We start from the raw sequence: 20371 nt of genomic DNA, 5'->3' as shown, positions 1-20371 counted from the left end.
ATGCCTTAGAACAGTATCATTCTTGCCATGAGGATGTCTCTATTTTTTCATTTATTTTAATGGTTGAAATTGCACTTGGATGTGTAACTCACACATTGGGAGTACTTGATAAATATCAAAGTAATAAGAACAGGCAGGGGAAAAGGGAAAACATTCAGGCTGCATTTAAAGGTCTTTAATAAATGCTCCTCACAGCTTGAGCTCAGATGTGCAGAGGCCAGGAGACCCGGGGCACTCCCACAGGGCCAAGTGCAGCTCAGGGCCAGGCTGAGGTCCAAGGTGATTATTCTTTAATGAAGCCCAGCCTCCCCTCTGCCCTCACTTCCTCCCTGAGAGCAGGGTCTGCTCCCACGGGGCCTGCTCCCACGAAACCTTGTTCTCAGGAAAGGATCGAAAAAGTGATTATATCTGTTAGGGTTCTTTCTGAAGCAAGGACAGAAAAGCACCTCCAACAGGCTTACACCCTAAGTGGCATCAGGGGCTCAGGTGAGTGTTTTCAGGTCAGGGGTGTTTTCACTCCAGGTTCTTCTGGAATCAGCCTCAGCCAACACTCTCAGGGCATGGCTCCTCTCTATCCCTCATTTCCATCTTCTCTGGGGAGGCTTCATTTTCGGTTCCGTGTGGCTCCCCAGGCACCATGGCTGCAGCAGCCCCTGGCTCACCTCCTCTCAGGTGAGATCCTTTGAGGAGGGGAAAAAAAAAAAAAAAGCATGTATCCTTTCGTCCCGCAGCAGGACTGAGGTTCACCCTGATTGGACTGAGCCAGTTTCTGTGGACAGCTGAATGCAATTCATTGATGGGTTACCCCTGAATCCCAGACTCCCTGGGGCTGAAGCCACACTCAGACCACATGGACAGGAATGGAAATCACCAGCTGACCACTGAGGAAGGAAAAATGCATGCTTGGTGGCACACCACAAATGTCTTCTAGACCCATTCATATTGTTCCCAGGAGCATTTCCACTCTTGCAGGAGACAAAGATTTAAAACAAAAGTCTCAAATGGCCCTTGGATCATGGATCCCAGTGCTCTGCTCAGGAGGGCAGTGCTCCCTCAGCCCCTAAGGCACCCAGCTGCCACCTGACCTAGTGTGTGCACAGAGACACGCAGCTCTTCTCCAACATAAGCAAACACATGATATGACATGACAAGGCATGGCATGATCGCTTCACATGTAAGCCTCTACCAGAAAATCAGGATGTTGATGTGACTAATATCTACAAAATTATCCCTATTAGTACATGGGATGGATATGCACAGGATACCCATGTGATTATCTGCCATGAAGACACGCCCTTCCCTGATTCTAATGCGTTTACCTTCCTCTATGTAGATAGAATTGACACTCACGTGGTGACTTCCTCCAGATACACACATGATTGATGCCCATGCAATTATCTAGCACAATGATATGCCAGTGATTGATAACCATGTGATTATCTGCTAGGATGATACCCATGCAAATGAAAATTGGCAAGTCCTGCAAGCTCTAATAATAACCCTCACCAGCAAGCCAAAACCAATAGTTAAGCCGTAAGGAAGTTTCTTCTTTAAAAATAAAAAGGCCGCCTCTATATTGTTAAATATATATGTATATGTATATCTATACATGTGTGTATAAGTGTAAGTGTGTGTGAGAGAGAAATCCATCTTTTTGTAGCATTTAAAGTAAAATTTGGAATTGGAATATAAAAGTGTGTGTGTGTGTGTTGGGGGGCGGGGGGGGGGGGAATGTCAAGGCTCTTTCCAGCTCTAAAATTCTCAGATTCTAGGGTCTAACAATATCTAGGGAAATGTTTTTTATGATGTCACAAAAAGTAGCATCAGTTTGTGTTTTAGTTCATAGACTTTGGTTTCTAGTGACGATTTTTGCCCCCCTGGGGACCATATAACAAAACCAGGAGAGGGGAATTTACTGGCACAAATAACTACGTACAACTGAAGGTTGGGTGCTGACATGTGCACCAGCAGGGCCACATTTCCAACTCGAGAGCACGTGCCGTATTACAGACAAGGCCACACTCAGCTTCACTTCCTGGCCTCCATGCTCTTCTTAAAAAGGAACAGTCTAAGTAATAGAATGTTTAGTCACTTATCTTGCTCCTTTTTCCCAATTCACTGTTCTGACTTTTGAGAAAAGCATGTAATATCCCCATAGAATTTGATTATTTTCTTTGTTATTGTCAAAAAATGCTAATCCATGAAGAGAACCTTCCTGGGTAATGTTAATTCAGCTGCCTGTTTTATAATAGGATTATGTTTTCCAGGATTTCAAAACCCCACTTGTTAGCTAGCAAATAGACTTCCACAACAGCTATAAAATCTAATTTAATCCCTATTGGCATTAACAAAATAGCTGAGGTACAATTTATGTCTAACTACACTTAACACCCTACAACCTCCAATAAATGCATAACATTTCTTTTGAAGTTATAAAAGGAAACTGTTCAGTGGGATAACCAGAGTCTCCTGGGTCCAATCATGCAATATCTCTAAGGCAGAACAAATGTTGTTTACATACGGTAAGGATTATGGAGAAAGTTTATTTAAACAGATTAATTCATGTTTACATGTATTGATGCTCCCTTTTCCATCATGCAAATTCAAGTTAAAAATGATCTTCATTTCTTTCATTTGAAAATAATTATAGGGGAGCCAACTACTTGGTCTGTTACCATTTAGTTTAAGAACCTAATTAGGTTAGAATACATTTCAGAATAGAACAAACACTATGCCAAACTCAAGGTAGGAGGCTGATATCATATTTCACTTTGCAAGGGGGAGGGCATTTTTTGGAGGGTGGGTAAAGATAAGGGAAGGAGCCCAAAATGATCCCATGAGCCAGAGAGAGTGGTAAGATGATTCCTTTTTGTCTCTGCCTCCTCATTCCTGTAGCACCCTTTTTTCAAAAATGGAGTTGAGTCGGCATTAAAGGGCCTTCTGGGAATGTAAAATTCGAGCGCTGTGAAACAGACATATTTCTTCTCCCACCCCTCCCACCCTTCCTCCTTCAGACAGGTGACTATCGGGAAGCTTATGGTAGGCCAGATGGGAGCAGAGATATGCTGGCAAGTACTGTTTCAAGATGAAGGAGGGGAAAACAAGGAGGCTGACATGTAACATATCAAAGAATCTCTAAGCACTAGGAAGTTGAACATGAATCTCGGGGCAGTCCAACTTCTTTAAAGATGCAAATTGCAGTCAAACACAGAAAACAGTAGGGTTCTGTTTATCCTTTCACCAAGGGTGCAAACTGCTAATCAGGCTCCATTGCTGGGCTGGCCATTTTGTTTATCAATAAACAGGAAGACAGTTAGCCTATAATTTTCCTGCCTAGGACTGGTAGCCAAAAGGAAATGCTGGCAGCTTGGTAGTACTGAGTTCCAGTTGCATCAAAACCCAATTATTATTGTAATAATGTATGGGTGTTTGCAAGTTGCGCAGGCACACTACACATGCCTACAGAATCATGTGAAACATATTGGCAGGGAACGAGCTTGGTGATACATGAACTAAGAGGACCTGTCAAAATAGGCTGGTCCTCTAAGATCTCAGCTGGGGAGTGTTGTTTCAAAACACACACACACACGCTGGAAAAGAGTTAACATGGCAGATATGGGAATCTTCTACATGTTAACACAACATAACAAAAACATGGCTTGACTAAAATCAAACAACAAATAGGCAGTAATCTCAGCTCCAAAATGGGACGTTTGATTGGAATGTGCTATAATTACCATGACAAGCTCTGTTATCATAGAATGCTGTACACCCTCTAAAAGAGATGCTCAGAGTTGTTTTCATGTCAATGGAGCTATCTTCCTGACGTAAGACCCAAATCTAAAATAGAGGACAAAATTTGAAACCTCACAATAATTAAGAATAATTCAATCATACACATGCTTAGGCATTCATATTGTCCAAATGACCTTAGTTCTTTGTTCCATTTTGTCTGTACAGATGCATCTGTGAAAGATTAAGGTGCACTCTGAACTTCATGTAAATCCTGAGATGGGGCATTACAAATATGAAATACTAAAGAACTATCATTTCCACAATACATGCTTCTATTTTCCCCTGATTTTAACAGATTTATGGTGCTTCTGTTAATACTGAAATAATACATGTAATATAAGTTATATTGATCACATGTAAGTCATTTATTAATCAAATGTTTGCTAAGTACCTACTATGTAGCATGCACTATGGTAAAGTGTGGAGGATATAAAGGTACCCTTTTCACAAAGCTGACAGTCTAACAGGGAAGCAGATGTGGAACAGATCATTACAGTAAGGTGTGATCCTGTCATGATGGAGTAGGTGAACCAGTTACTTAACAATTATCTTCTGAATTGTTAATTTCTGGAATTTTCCACTGAATATTTTTGGATTGTGGTTGATTCAAGGTAACTGAAATTGCAGAAAGCTAAACTTCAGATAGTGCTGCCACATCTAAGTACCAGTACTCATTAAATGGTCTCTAAGTCTTGCACCTTTTTCAGCACCATGGTCAGCTCTTAGCCCTTGTCCTCGTAGGAAGTGCAGCTGGGGGATAAAATGTTGTGGGAAACTGTCTTCAGCCCAGAAATGAGCCGAAATTCAAGAAGGCTATCATCTTCCAGACAACCCAGGAGGGAGGTGTGATCATGCATGTCCCTCCTCTGACCCACAAAGTTGAAGGCTTATATATGTAATTTGTCTCTTGGGGAAACATGGAGAAAGCCCAGTTGTGTCTCCCAGCCAGAGAGCCATGACTGCCCGGACCAATGGGAATGCTTGATCTGGTTTTCCCTGACTCTCTCATGTCTTGATTCCAAAGTTGGGTTTTACATACCGACTTCAGGCTCCCTCTGCTCCCTCAAACTATTTGGAAAAGTTTTTGTTGTTTTTTCCATTTATTGGCTTTGTCTACTTTTCTTTCCCACATGCATCTATCCATCACAGCTTCAGGAAAGAAAGCCTCTTGACACTCCCTCTTCCCTGCAAACACTGCATCAATTGGACCAGACCATCAACCTTCTCCTGCTAGTAGGAAAGGGAGATTACACAATATGGCTGATAGGCTTAGGGAAATAGCCTTTTGGGGCCCAACTCTCAATTGAAAAAAACTTGGGAAGTCTTTGGAAAACCCACTTTTACCTCAGGCCAGCTCACTGGATCATCTTTCTCATTAGGCTTTTGCTCTTCAGAGAGATATCTAGGAGATATTTTTGGTCTAGTTATCTGGAGCTAATCAATTCTTTGCCAAAGAACACACTGCTTCTTAGACTACATTAGCTGGAAATTCAGGGCCCACCTGCTAAATTTTGGAGGTTAATTTCTAACCAATGGTTAGCACAATTGCATCACATGGAGAAAATTGTAAAAATATATTTGAAATAGACAGCATATCTATAGTAAAAATTAAACCAATATCACCACGTCCATCACCAACCTGAGAAGCTCTGCTATAGTTAGAATACATGGTAAAAGTATAATATTATTATTTTTTGGTTATCTCTCTAAATAAAAATGTTGCATTATGCCTTAAAATATTTCCACTTATTTATTATTGAAAACATGGTGGGACTTAATTCTTCATTTTGAAGTGTGGCCTCTAAAGTAAGAAAACTTGAAATAAAACACTATTCTTTGGTATCGAGTATGCTACTCTGCAAGATTTTCTACTGCCACCCCTTTATTTTGGCGGTGGCTATGTGTACTTGTTCTTTAGTCATAGAAATTTAGCAGACTGCAACCTCTTGGGCTCATTTTATGAAAATCACCTGTAGTTTCCTGGTTTAAAAAAAGAGGTTTTAATTGGTAGCTAAATTTGGAATAAGTTGAATGATTTTCACTATAGTCTCCAAGCTATTTCTTAGTTCATTTCAGAGGAAATGGCTGCAGTTACCACTTTTAAAAAGTTGCAGTTCATTAAATCTGGGTTCATTTCTTACAATCCTAATTTTGAGCTGGATGGAGCTGAAAGATCTGTTTCATTGTCATTGCTTATGCCTGGGCGTTCCATAGTCAGGTATTTCATATTAGAGATCATAGTAAGTCTTACTTAATTGGATTCCTAGGAATTGCAGGAAAAGAACTGACAATTTGAAGCCTGCATCTCTTTGTAAAGAGATTTTGTTGAGCTCATTAAAAGGAAATTGCTGACTATTGTGACCCTAATAGAGATATTTTAATTCTTGCATTAAGAAGATGCTTGCTTTAAAGACTAAAACAATGAAGGTAGGTGGAGGGTATTTTGTTTTCTGGGTTTTAAAAAAATAATTAATCCACAAAAGAGGACAGGTTATTTAAGGATATGAAGAGACTGACAAAAGACTGAAAATACTTTACTACTTTAATAAAAACCTGGATAGGTTTTTATATCCGAACCTTTAAGGATCAAAAAGACCTTGCAGAGTTGCTAAGCACAGTTCAGCTTTCCATACTGTTCCAAAAAGACTCACAGATACCCCAATTCCTATTGAAGAAATATCCTAAGCTCTCAAGTCTTTTAATAAAGGCAAGGCCCCTGGGAGAGGAGCCCTCCCATCCTAATTTCACACCCCTATTGAAGGAGAGTTAGCTCCTCACGCTCCTGTATACATTTAAACATTCATTGCCCGTCAGTTAGCTTTCTCCCTGTGGGGAGAGTACACCTCGCTAGTCTACTAATTTATTTCAAAGTGACAGCACTGAGGTATTTAACATTTAGCCAAATGGATTTGTGTGTGCATATGGTAAGTACAAATGGCGCTTTAGTGTCCGTGTTTGTGTGTGTTTGTGTGTGTGTGTGTGTGCGCGCGCGTGTGCGCGCACACATGCTCAAAATGAAGTCAAACAAGAGAGCACAAATTAAAGAGAATACATATGTTCACAGGGTAGAAAAGGATCTTCCATGTGAGTGGCACATAAGGTATTAGAGAGTAATTCAAGAGTTACCTGGTTTAAAACAAGGAGTGTCCGGAAATCATTCATATTACTCAAAGATTAATAATGAGCCAATAACCTTCACTGATAGTTGGTGTTTCTTAACGAGCAACTCATTCGCAAATGCAATGACTGTAGATTCTGCAGAATCTGACAGGAGTCCTTGTATGAATTATTTGTTCAGGAAGAGGTACCTTGAGAGTGGCTTACTATGGAGGACACTATCACACTCCCCTGGCCTATACAATCACTGACCTTCCTTAAGGCCTCACATGTGTCCTGATATCCAAGATGGATGGAGGGAGCAGAAGTATGTAAAGAATACTGCCCATGGAGGGGTGTGTGTGGAACTTCTGAAAAACTGACTGGTGCCAGAGGACAAATGGCTTCCTCTTGCTTTTCATAGCGGAAGACAGCTTGGATGAGACAGCCTCCTGGCAGCCGTGCCCTGTGCCAGGCAGAGCAGGTGGTGGGGGAGTCCCTGCTCTTATCCCTATGGGCCAAGGGCTCCCCTGGACACTGCTAAAGGCAGCCCTCCTCAGAGAGCCCATCCCCATCCCCATGGCGGTCCTGCTCCCATACAGATAAAGTCACTGTGAATGGGTCTTGCTCAGCCCAGTTCTCTCTTGCTCTGAACTGTGCTTACAGGGCCCAGGCCCTCGCAGGCAGATTCGCTGTCTCTAGAGTTTTTTGTTTGTCTACAATAGTTTAGGGAGAAGGTTAAAACAATAGCAAACTTGACAGACTCCTATCTGTGCCAATATTTTACCCTATGACAGGCAGGAATCTAAGGTATGAATCAATACCAGCACACATAGGCATTCTAAGCAATCATCAGAGACTTGAATTATACATCAGACCTGTGCCCAGGAGTACAACTGCTATTTAAGTATTAAATCAAACACAGATATCACTTATGTTGTGCCAGGCACTGTTCTAGCTACTTAAAAAATAGCCCATTGAGCCCTCTCTGGTTTGGTTCAGTGGGTAGAGTGTTGGCCTACAGATCAAAGGGTTGATTCCAGTCAAGGGCACATGCCTGGGTTACGGGCTCAGTCCAATGTGCACAAGGCAGCCAATCAATGGTTCCCTCTCATCATTAATGTTCCTATCTCTTCTTTTCCCTTCCTCTCTGAAATCAATAAAAATATATATTTAAAAATAGCCCATTTAATATAATTTTGGGGAGTAAATACTATTTTTACTATGGTTACCCTTCTTTTACAGAAGAGGAAACTGAGGCACAAAGAGGTGGAATAATTTGCCCAATGCCACATTGTTTAGGATGAGATGTTAACAGAATCCAGATACAGTTTAGCTCCAAAGTCTCTGTTTTTGGCCATCAAATATGTTCCTCTATGTGAAAGAGGATGTGCTCACTATCCATTTTCCTAAAATTTCTAAGCTTTATTCCTTTAGAAATGACATTGCTGCCTTTTTTTTTTTTAAGCAATATTTATTTAGCACTTGAGAGTTTACAAAGTGTTTTTCTATTTGAGTCTCACAGCAGGTCCTGTGGCTGGCAGGGCAGGTTTCACTGTTACCCATCTCTATGGGGACAGGCAAGAAAAGAAAGGCTCAGGGGATGACAGGGCTGAAGTTCCCTAGCCAGAAAGGGTTAAGATAGGGAAATTCAAGCAGGTCATCAGTTGCCAACCACCCTACCCTTTGCACTGAACCAGGCTGTTTGTATCAAAATACTTGCCCACAAGTGACATCCCAGGTTTCATTAGCTTAGGTTCCTATAGAAAAGCCTTTCTTGAATCACAATTCAGAGTTCCTCCTTTGACTTCTTAAATGGTCAGTATAAGATCCCTTATGACCATAAATTCCTGACCTATCCCCACTCTTCACAAATCAAATTAGAAAGAACATGAATTTATGTTTATATAAGTTGCTTCTGTGCTTCAGAGGGGAATGTTTTCTCAGGAATTATTAGAGGCTGTGTTCACCCAAATAAGAAAGCATACCAGATACACAAAGCCCTGGGACACACAAGACAGGCTATCTTAACACCGGAGAGAGGGGAAGGAGTCACAGTCAGACTTGAGGGGACCAGAAAATTCAAAGAGAGATTTCTCCAAGAAGATGAAAATGATAAAATACTGGATGCTTCTGAACATATTATGAAGAGATTTAGACAACTAGTGAAGAGGTGGGTATTAAATTAGTGACAGTTGGATAGAAAACTGAGCCCAAACAAAAAAATAGGTTGGCAAAAAGGAAGGTAATTAGTTTATTACAACATAGTTCAACTCTAAACAGTTTATATACAGTACTAAATACTAATCTCATCAAAGTTACATATAGTTGTACTGAGACAACTGAGGGACGGCTCACCCGTGGTGGGGGTAAGGTGATAATGGGGACAGAGACAAATCCCACAGCAAGGAGTCAATATCATGCCTAAAATTGGGGGGGAAATCAAGAAGTATGTTACTTAGAGAAATGGGAGTGAATTCTATAATGAGCTAGAAAAGGTAAAAGGGATTCTCGCTGGAGAGGGGAAATGAAATAATAGTTAGGGGGCTGCTTTATTTCATAACTATTTGACTCTTTATGCATAACAATAAACTTTAGACTAATTTTGTTCAAGTTTACAATAATTTTTTTTAAAAAGAATGGCTACTTTACTTTTGGCAATGTGGCAGACCATATTCTCTTGAAGAACCATCTACTATGAAATGGATACATTTCAACAAAAGTGTTTTTTAATGTATTGCTGGAATCATAAGAAGGTAAGGTAAATTTCCAGAGGCCAATGTAAAATGATAACAACAAATAAGCTTAATTCTGATTTACAAGAGGTCAAAAAATTATAAATTTAGGAGTCAAAGCCTCTATCAAACCTAATATAATGTTCTACGCCTGCAACAACTGTAAGGTGGGGGAAATAAACTGCAACTTTAGATTAGTATTATCCCTGACTCCAGGCAGACACACATTCTCTTTGGAGGAAAACCTGCCCATCCTAGACCCTTATAATTCCAAGAATTAATTCCAATCAATATGGGTCCATATAATGAGTATAAATCAGTGAACAACAAAGCAATTGAGATGCAAAAATACTGAAATTTGCACATTCAACAGATATGAAAAATAATAAAACAGAACTTCCATGTATGAAAAAATATATCCAGAGGATGGGTTAAACAGATTAGACACAAACTGTTGCTTAGATATGAAGAACCAATCCAGAATATAGCACAGAGATAAAAGGAGACAAAAAAATATAAAAATATTTTAAAGGAGCCCTAACCGGTTTGGCTCAGTAGATAAGATCGTCGGCCTGTGGACTGAAAGGTCCCAGGTTCAAATCTGGTGAAGGGCACATGCCTGAATTGTGGGCTCAATCCCTAGTAGAAGGCGTGCAGGAGGCAGCCAATCAATGATTCTCTCTCATCATTAATGTTTCTATCTCTCTCTTCCTTCCTCTCCGAAACATACATATATATTTATATATATATATATTAAAGGACAAAGAAAATAGACTAAAAAGCTCCTAAATATGTCTATCTGTCATCTCTGAAGGAAAATATAGAAAGGATGGACTAGAAGCAGCGTTTAAAGTACTAAGGGTGGAAATTTAAAGAGCTGATAAAAGACACAAACCCACAAATATAGTAAAAGTAACTTATACTATGTAAAAGAAGGAAAAAGAGAAGAGAGGGAAGAAGGAATAAATTAACTGTGGTCAATATTTTAGTAAACCTTCAGTATACCAAAGACAAATATCTTAGAAATAAGCCAAGGAAGAAAAGTCAAGTAATCTAGTTTTCGGATGGCAACGAAGTTCTCAATAGCAGCAATACTAACCAGAAGACAATGAAATAATATATTCCAAGTTCTGAGAGAAAATAATTGTCAAACTAGAGTTGTGTATGAAGCCTAACAGCAAAGATATTTTCAAATAAACAAAAACTGTGACAGCTTTCTATCAACAAATCTTAGCTACAAGGAAATTCTGAAAGATGCACATAAGGAGAAAAAAAAGGTTACCTGAAGATGCAAGAAGAAATAATGAGCAGAGAAAGTGGTAAAATATATAGGTTAATATAAATAATTACTATATATACAAAGTATTGATATTAATAATGCAAAATTCATAGGTTTAAAAGAGATAACTACAATACTGGGCAAAAATAACATAAACTACAAGAAAGATGATGGAATTTAAAATTTTCTGAAATTCTTGTGTTGTCCAGGAAGAAGATACAGGTTAATTTTAGGCTTTGTTAAGTATATGTGGCAAAATTTCAAAGGTAATCAATAAAAGTTAGAAATATAGTCATAGCTTCTAACTCTAAAGAGAGGGAAAATGAACTGATGAAAATAAACCAAAAAATGTCAAATAATCTTAAAAGGCAAAAAATATGAGAAAAAGAAGAAAAGCAGGTGAGGAAAACAGGACAAAAATATAGTTAAATATAATTACTGGTATACTTAAATTTATCAGTAATTACATTAAACCAAGTGGATTACTGTTTCAGTTAGAAAATAGATATTATCCAAATGGATATAAAATTTTTTAAAAACAATAGGATACATATTTAAAACAAATATATAGAAAAGTTAAAAGCAAAAGGCTGAAAACAATATGCTAGGCAAATACTAACCAAAATAAAGCTGACGTATTCATATCAGATCACATAGACAAATTTTAAAACAAAAACCTTTTTGGGGGGATTAAGAGCAGCAGTGCATAATAATAATAATGATTCGATATACCAGGAAGATATAATTCTAAATTTCTATCAACTAATAATATAGGCTCAAATTATGAGCAGCAAAAACTGATAGAACAACAGAGACAAATGGGCAAATTTTCCATTGGAGAGTAAATTTCAACTAGCCCAATAACTGATATATCAAGCAGATGAAAATCAGTAAAGATCTGGATATTTTAACATCAAGAGTGGTCTACTGGAAAACATAAAAAAAATCTTCTTTTAGTAAACAGAAAATATATATTTTCCTTAAGCACTCATAAAACATTTATAAAAATGGCTCATGTGACAGGCCATACAGCAGGACATTTCCAAAAACCACATCATTCAGATCACATTTGGTAACCATCATGCAGTGATCTAGCAGTCAGTAACAAAATAATGAATTAAAATATCTGCCATACACTTGGAAATTTTGAAATTCTAAGTTTCTGCTGCTCAAACAATAGTCTGGGACAACTCTTGGCCCACACACTCTGACATGACCACACCACTGCAGGGGCAGAATAAAATGGGAATGGGAATTTAGAAACTGCCATAGCATTGGCATCGCTATGACACTCAAGCAGCATTTAATTTTCTAGCAATTCTTTTTTTGGGGAATTTTGCAGAAGTATAATCCGACAATAGATTGGAAATGCTTTAAAAATAATGCAAAGTAACAATAACAAATAAAAATAACCAAACTAGCTCTTCACCACAGACAGTTTGGGAAACACTCTAATGCATCTCATGGCTCAACCAAGAGATCAAACTGGAAATCAAAATATACTTAGAATCAAATGATAATAAAAAGTGTGCATTTTTATAGACTTGTCTTGTAAGTTTACAATTGTTTACTATTTTTCCTCATTCACCACCTGCCTTTGACCCCTCCAGGTCAGGGGCCATGCAGCCATCTTTGTTGCCCTCCTGCTTGCCGTGATGCCTGGTTGAGTGAGTACCCAATACTTATTTAAATACTGAGCTTTTATGTTTACATATTTAAACTTAAATAATGAATACTTAAGTAAATAAATAAAAATAGCAGCCCTGGAATCCTGCTTCTAGTTACTCCATTTTTGCCATGTTGGCCTCCGCCGAGTGTCATGGAGGTTCACCAGGAATCCGTGATTACTTGGCTTATTTTCACTGTGTCCCAGCAAGCAGGGTTTTAGACAGGCCTGCATCTCCTCATGCATTTAACAACAAGGAGGAGAAGATAAGCAGGAAGTGGATACAATCTTTTCATCACCCACGCTTGGGAAGGTAAGTGGTAGTGCCTTCCTGGACATGAAGGAGCTGCTTAAACACAGATTGGATTAGCAGACCAGGATTAGAGCCCAGTGGAAGGTATTATATTCTTAGAAACTGCTCTGAAAACTCCTATTGTTTTCATTACAAGACTATACTACACAGGGTCAATAAAATGAAATACTGGGTTAGTCTATTAATAAAATGAGATACAGCTCTGGCCCAGTAGCTCAGTTAGAGCATTGTCTCAATGTGCCAAGGTTTTGTGTTAGATTCCTGATAAAGCAAAGTTGTGGGTTTGACCCCCAATCTGAGCACATACAAGAAACAACCAATGAGTGCATAAATAAGTGAAGCAACAAATCGATGTTTCTCTCTCCCTTCCTCTCTCTCTCTAAAATTAATAAATAAGTTTTAAAAAATAAAATGAAATATCAAATGAAGTGACTACATTTTAATAATACCAAGGAAGTTGAACTGGGCAACAATAGTTTAGTTTAGCAAAACTGTATATATAACTAGATCACCGGAAATGAGAGATTTAACATGTGTTTCATAAGAAATAAGAACTGAAAGTGGTCTATACTCTGTCTCCTCCATCTGGCCAGTGTGGCTCAGTTGGTTGAGTGTTGCCTGGTGCACTGAAGGGTCGCCAGTTATTATTGGTCAAGGCACACGCCTGGGGTTTCGAGTTTGGTCCCTAGTTGGGGTGCGTGCTGGAGGCAACCAATCAATGTTTCTCTCTCCCCCTCTCTCTTCCTCTCTCTCTAAAATCAATAAAAAATATTTAAAAAATAATAAACAAGAAATATTAAAAGGTGACTATAAGACAGAAAAAATAACGTGAGATATGTGAGAAATGTCAGACTTATCTAGACATTTCAAATGAATTGAAATCCCAGGTCTAAATGAATTATAGTCCCAGGATGCTGAAAGAATTTGCATATATGAAATTCCTGTCATAATCTTTGAACAACCAAGGAACACCCGAAGATGACAAAAAAAAAGAAAAAAAAGAAAGAGCTTTCCAATAAAGGGGGAAAAGGTTAATTATGGGATATGCCCACAATAAACTTGAGGCTGACAATTGGCAAAAATTCTAGGAGATACAATTCTGCCATTTACTGGCACTGTGACCTTGGGCATATTTCAAAACTTTTCTGTAAAGATTCAATGAAATAAAATAGAAAGCATTTCATATGCACAGAAAACATGCAGCAAATGGTACCTATTACCAGTTTTGTGTCTACATTTCCAAAAGAAGGTGGCAACAACTAGGTAATGACATGGGTCTTTCAAGGCTAACTTCATTCTTCTGGCCACACAAAGGTGTGTGGAGAAAGTGTTCCTAAAAGGTGTGCAGGAAAGGTCTTCATTTTGAAATGACTCTATAAAAAAATCTCTTATAATATTCTTGTGAAAAGACTGAATTTTAGGAGAATGGTGTTGACTTCTCCATGCCTCAGTTTCCTTATCTGTAGAAGGAACATATCTCTACTTCACTGGGTTGTTATGCAAAAAGCCCGTAGAGCTGCTCAGCAGTAGAGCGTGTGTCTGTGGACTGAAGGGTCCCAGGTTCGATTCCGGTCAAGGGCATGTACATTGGTTGCGGGCACATCCCCAGTAGGAGGTGTGCAAGAGGCAGCTGGTCTCTCATCAAAGTTTCTAGCTCTCTATCTCTCTCCCTTCCTCTCTGTAAAAAAATCAATAAAATATATTTTTTTTAAAAAAAGCCCTTACTTAGAACAGTGCCTGGCATTTAGTCAGCACTATGTAGATGCTTGGTAAATAAACTGCAACAGAATTTCCTAGTGGCATGTTTGTGTAGGACCTGGCTCCAACCTCTTCAACATTTTCATCAGAAAGTTGCTAAAATTTTATACAGTATGGATAATGGTCAAATACTCAGATAATATAAATGTTGGATGATGAAATAAAAATCCACAAAGGCCTTAACTGTATTTCAGGCTAGGGCTATGAAATGAAATGCATGAGATAAAATTAAATCCTAGATAGAGATTTTAAGAAAAAATAATAATTTATTTTTATTTACTTATTTATTTTTTTAAAGTACTAGTCTGACTTGCCAGAACTTTCTGTGGACAAGAAAGGGAAATTTAGTTGATTAAAAGCTCAGTGTGCACCCCTAGCCAGTTTGGCTCAGTCGATAGAGTGTGGGCCTGCAGACTGAAGGATCCCAGGTTCGATTATGGCCAAGGGCACATACCCAGGTTGCCGGCCCAATCCCCAGTGTGGGGCGTGCAAGAGGCAGCTGATCAATGATTCTCTCTCATCCTTGATGTTTCTATCTCTCCCACTCTCTTCCTCTCTGAAATCAATAAAATATATATATTTTTTTATAAAAGAACTTCTCTTTAAAAAAAAAAAAAAAAAGCTCACCATGCATAAAATAGTGTGTCTATTAATTAAAGTGAAGTTTAAGTGTATTAGGAGAACCAGAGTGTCCTGATGAAGACGCAGATGCCAAGAGGGCAGGCACGGTTTGTCCATCATAAACTCTTTTCTCCCCTTCCCCTCCTTAGGTTCCAGGTACATGAATGAGCTCTGGTCCTAGCTGGTTTGGCTCAGTGGTGGATAGAGTGTCAGCCTACGAACTGAAGGGTACCAGGTTCGATTTCGATCAAGGGCACATCTCTGGGTTGCAGGCTGGATTCCCAGTGCATCCAATCAATGGTTCTCTCTCATCATTGATGTGTCTCTCTCTCTCTCTTTCTCTCTCTCTCTCTCTCTCTCTCTCTCTCTCTCTCTCTCTCTCTCTCTCTCTCTCTCTCTCTCTTTCTCCCTTCCTCTATGAAATCAATTAAAAAATTATTAAAAGAAAGAATGAGCTCTGGGTACAAGAATGAGCTTAGGAACACAGATGAACAGAAAAGAAATGAAGGAAATAACACATCACATTTCCAACTCATCTGGATAGCAGGACACATCCTCAGGTGGGTATGAGAAGATGGCCTCAAGACATGTGAAGAAATGTAATTAGAAGTTCATGAGGGCACTGAATGCCTCACTGTGCTAAATGCCAAATAAATTCCCCTCTAATCATGATTATTACAGGATTTATCTAATCTATTTCTTGTAGGAAATCAAGCTACTCAGAGGCATTTTTATCACATTTTTTCCTCCTAATAATCTCTGTTCCTGACAAAGAAGATTTTATTATCCCAGAGTATAGATAAGAAATTGAGGCAAAGAAGTAAAGTTAATTGCCCTAGGTCATAGAATTGGAATTACAGTATAACATTTCATCTTAGTGTGTACCACAGGAGTTTTGGAAGGGAGCATGCTGGAGTCACATTATGTCCTTTGAGAAAAGGCTGATTTACCTTAATCTCTGGCAGAAAGAAGATTAATTGTATTTTCCTTAGTGCATGTCAAAGACCTTGAGTAGACACTATAAATTCCACATGCTTATTCTAAGCCTTTTCCAAATACTTGGAAAGCCATGAATTGACCATTAGGAAGACGCTAGAAATTACCGTATTTTTTGGACCATAAGACGCACTTTTTTCCCCCCAGAAGTGGGGGGGAAAAGTCCCTGCGTCTTATGGTCCAAATATAGCCTACACATATACTTCAAAAAAAAAGTTTTTTTACTTGCCCGGCTCTGTGTGATCTCTGTGTACTTGCCCGGCTCTAAAATGGTTCTAAATGCTGCTGTTTACTTTACAGGGTTGATTACATGTGTGTATGACTGTGATGTTGGGTTTTAATACACATAAAATATTTTAGGACACTATTTGTTTCAGAATCTTTTTTTCTTCATTTCCCTTCTCTAAAAACTGGTGCGTCTTATGGTCCGGAGCGTCTTATGGTCCGAAAAATACGGTAACTTTCTTAAAAATTTAAAGCAAATATTTGTTTGCTAGAATCTCCAAGAAAAAGCAATCAATCAAGAAAGTTGTACAGTACAGCCATGCTATTCACCCAAGGCAAAAAACTATCCCAATAGGCATATATTGAGATGGTCAGCTCCTCTGCCCCCAGACCCCCACAGTCCATTCCCAGCCAACCTCCCTGTCTAGGGACTAGATAAACGTCAAGTGAAAGCATGCTTTTAACAAAGAAAGTCCAATGCAAACATTAATTATGGTTCTAATGATTTACATATTTCACCTAATTATTGAAAAAAAATCCATGTTCATAATAAAAACCTGGAAAATGAAGTTAGGCGAACCAAAATGAATCAAAAGCCCCCACAATGCCACAATCCAGCAAGAATCTTTTGTACCTGTTTACAATTGGATGTTTTCTGAGGCTCATTTCTCTGGTCAGGCCATGTGTAAGTCAGCCAAAAGCTGCAACCCTAAGTTCTATGCACAGTTTGCCTTTAAGTAAGTAGAGAAAATAGTGACTTATCTGTAGAAACTCTCTTTTATTTTCTTGGCACTTGTCCCATAAGAGACAAGACCACTACTTAATATACCTGGCAGTAAAAATAATGAATAAATAAATAAATAAATTCCTAATTGCTTCTTACTGGCTTGAAAAATTTATGCTACATTTCTAAAAATAAGTCACTTATCCAAACTAGCAAATATCAGGGACAAAAAGGATTGTGACTATTTCTTTTTACACACACATAGCTGAATGTCCTGCAGGACCTGATTTGTCCTTTCTCTTGGAGAAAAGAGACGCACATTCAGAACTCATACAAGAGCTGAGTGAAGGATAGATTAGTCATCAGCAAAAGGGGAGAGCAGTCAAATCTTTCCATATAAGCAAGCCAATGTTCCCAGGAGAGCACCACATTTCAATCCGTTTGTTTTTCCCATCCTTAGCAAAAAAAATTACGCCATTACCTTTTTGTTCATGGCCACGCCATCCTCGCAGTCGAGCACCGCACAATCTACATTCAGGGATGGAATCTTCTTTATTTTCTTTTCATCATTTCCAGGTACATACAGCACTGCCCTCCGGGGAATGTACTTGTGATTGGATGAGGAACTATAGCCACGCCTGGGCACATCGGCCGTCAGAGAAGCTTCCCTGCGGGAGACGTGATTGGGATTAGTCCAGAATAGAGTTTATTTACAAGTTTTTGAAAAACCTCACTTTAATTCAAAATTATAATAGAAAACATGGATACCCTGTTTTAATTATGGCAGGAGACAATCACACATAACAAGGAGGAAAACAATAATAACAGAAATAACCAAGAAACAAAATGTAATTTGGGCTGAGGTTTACTAATATATAACATTGTTTAGAGGCACAATTTTCTGAGAAAAGGAGTGTACTTATTTCTTCTTGGGAAAACACTTCTAGTATTAGTATGCTGTCCAGATATCCATAGAGAAAAAGGAAAGGCATATTTATATCCAAAAGTTCCTAAATAACAACACTATCAACAGTTATATGAAAATTAAAAAATAGAATAAAAACTATGTAAGCCCGAGTCTTTTCTAGTAGACAAATAAGTGATTCAAGTTCAATTTTAACAACAAAAGATAGTTGGCCACTTCTAGAGTAGAAAGGACAGTTAATGAGAAAAGACCATTACTAGCTCTGTAATTGCAGGCAATTTAATTACTAGAAACTTCAGAGTCTTCATTTATAGAAATACTCATTTTGCAAGATGTGAAGAGGATTAAGAAAGAGGAACTAATGCACAAGAAGCACTTAGCGAGAGCTTGGCAGATATTAGCTCCTTGATGCGTGGTGGGCGTAGCAAGAGTAGTAGCAGCTGCTGTTGTTCTTAATAGAGAAACTCTAGCTGTCAATAGCCCCCGCCTGCTCCTAGATACTTCGCTCTCCTTCCTTTTCCTACTGTGCTCAGTCTGGCCTCCTGAGGAAATAAGAGGAGTTGGCCAGAAGCTCTGATGGCTCACTGTAGCCCTTACCCTCCTCCTCCCCTGGTCCCTAGTTTGATCCTGGGAAAACCAAGTTTTTATCCCATAATCCTACCTAATAAAAGAGTAATATGCAAATTAACCACCACTCTGCTACACCTACAAGCCACACCCACCAGCCGATCAGAGCGAGTATGCAAATAAACCTAACCAAGATGGCTATAGCCACTGAGAGCAGGAAGGAGGCTTGGGTTTCCCAGGCAATGGAGGAAGCCAAGCTTTCCACCTGCCCTTGCTAGACTAAGCCTCTACGCCAGGCTACAAAGTTTCAATTGTAGAAGGTAAATAAATTCCAGATAACCGAACCTCCGCTTAGGTCGCCAGGGGGCGTGGCTGGCCTGCAAACCACCACAGGCCCCTCGCCCAGGCTGCCCCACACCCCAAGGGAACTCCCACCCTGATCCGGGACATCCTTCAGGGAAAATCAGCTTGTCCCCACTCATGCACCAGGCCTCTATCCTATCTAATAAAAGAGTAATATGCAGACTGACCATCACTCCAACACACAAGATGGCTGCCCCCATGTGGTCAAAGATCCTGCCCCCATGTGGACACATGATGGCCACTACAAGATGGTCAGCAGGGGAGGGCAGTTGGGAGGCACCAGGCCTACAACAGAGGGCAGTTGGAGGCAATCAACCCTGCAGGGGAGGGTAGTTAGGGGTGACCAGGCTGGCAGAGGAGGGAAGTTGGGGGGAAACAGGCTGGCAGGGGAGCAGTTAGACATTAATCGGGCTGGCATGGGAGTGGTTAGGGGGTGATCAGGCTGGCAGGCAGAAGCAGTTAGGGGCAATCAGGAAGGCAGGCAGACGAGCAGTTGGAAACCAGCAGTCCTGGATTGTGAGAGGGGCCCCAGATTGGAGAGGGTACATGCTGGGCTGAGGGACACCTTCCCCCACCCCCATGCACGAATTTTGTGCACCAGGCCTCTAGTCTTATATAATAAAAACTTAATATATAAATCAACTGACCGTTAGAACAACTGGAGGAATGACTGGCAGAATGACCGGTAGTTATGATGTACACTGACCACCAGGGGGCAGCTCCTCCACAGGGGGAGCACCGCCCAGCGGTGGTGGTGGGAGCCTCTCTCGCCTCCGCAGCAGCACTAAGGAACAGCAAGCAGGAGGGCAGTAAGGAGCAAGGGGTCCTGGACTGTGAGAGGGTGCAGACCGAGCTGAGGGACTCTCCCTCTCCCCCCACCCAGTGCACAAAATTTGATGAAGAAGTATATTATAAAGAAGGTGAAATCAGCTTTTAGAATCAGGAAAGGACTAGTTACATAATTTGAAGTGCTCAATGTAAAATCAAAATGTGGAGCCCCTTGTTCAAAATCTATTTGGAATTTCAAGATGGTGATAGAAGAACATCAAACTAAGCACCAGACTCTCCTAAGCCCAGTCACACACCAGGAAGCCGGCCTTACCCACAGACAGAGCTGAATGCCATGAAGACTCCAGGTAGGGAGAGGGTAAAACCCCAGCGAACTGGTAATGCCCTGTTTACTCTCCTGGATAACCAATAGCATCCTATCCCAAACCAGGTCGGCTTGACTCTTTACCAAAGGTCTATTTGGTAGTTACCTAAGTTAATGCTACCAACTATTTTGACTGGTTGTAGCATTTTGCCATG

The 20371-nt window shown here is 39.7% G+C and overlaps 1 protein-coding gene across 5 annotated transcripts in view; it reads right to left on the bottom strand.

Moving 5' to 3' along the window:
• The window catches only part of CLYBL (citramalyl-CoA lyase), a 218964-nt gene that overhangs the window by 75789 nt on the left and 122804 nt on the right, over positions 1-20371 (bottom strand). For all 5 annotated transcript variants that reach the window (XM_036454691.2, XM_045588764.1, XM_036454690.2 and 2 more), the window contains exon 2: positions 17690-17876. In XM_036454691.2, the coding sequence (XP_036310584.1) occupies positions 17690-17876 (187 nt within the window). The remainder of the gene's footprint in view (positions 1-17689; positions 17877-20371) is intronic.

The sequence above is a fragment of the Pipistrellus kuhlii genome, unplaced genomic scaffold, assembly GCF_014108245.1.
Source record: "Pipistrellus kuhlii isolate mPipKuh1 unplaced genomic scaffold, mPipKuh1.p scaffold_m20_p_3, whole genome shotgun sequence".
Lineage (NCBI taxonomy): Eukaryota > Metazoa > Chordata > Mammalia > Chiroptera > Vespertilionidae > Pipistrellus > Pipistrellus kuhlii.
The sequence above is the reverse complement of the archived record's forward strand: the minus strand, read 5'-3'. Positions and strand labels throughout refer to the sequence as shown.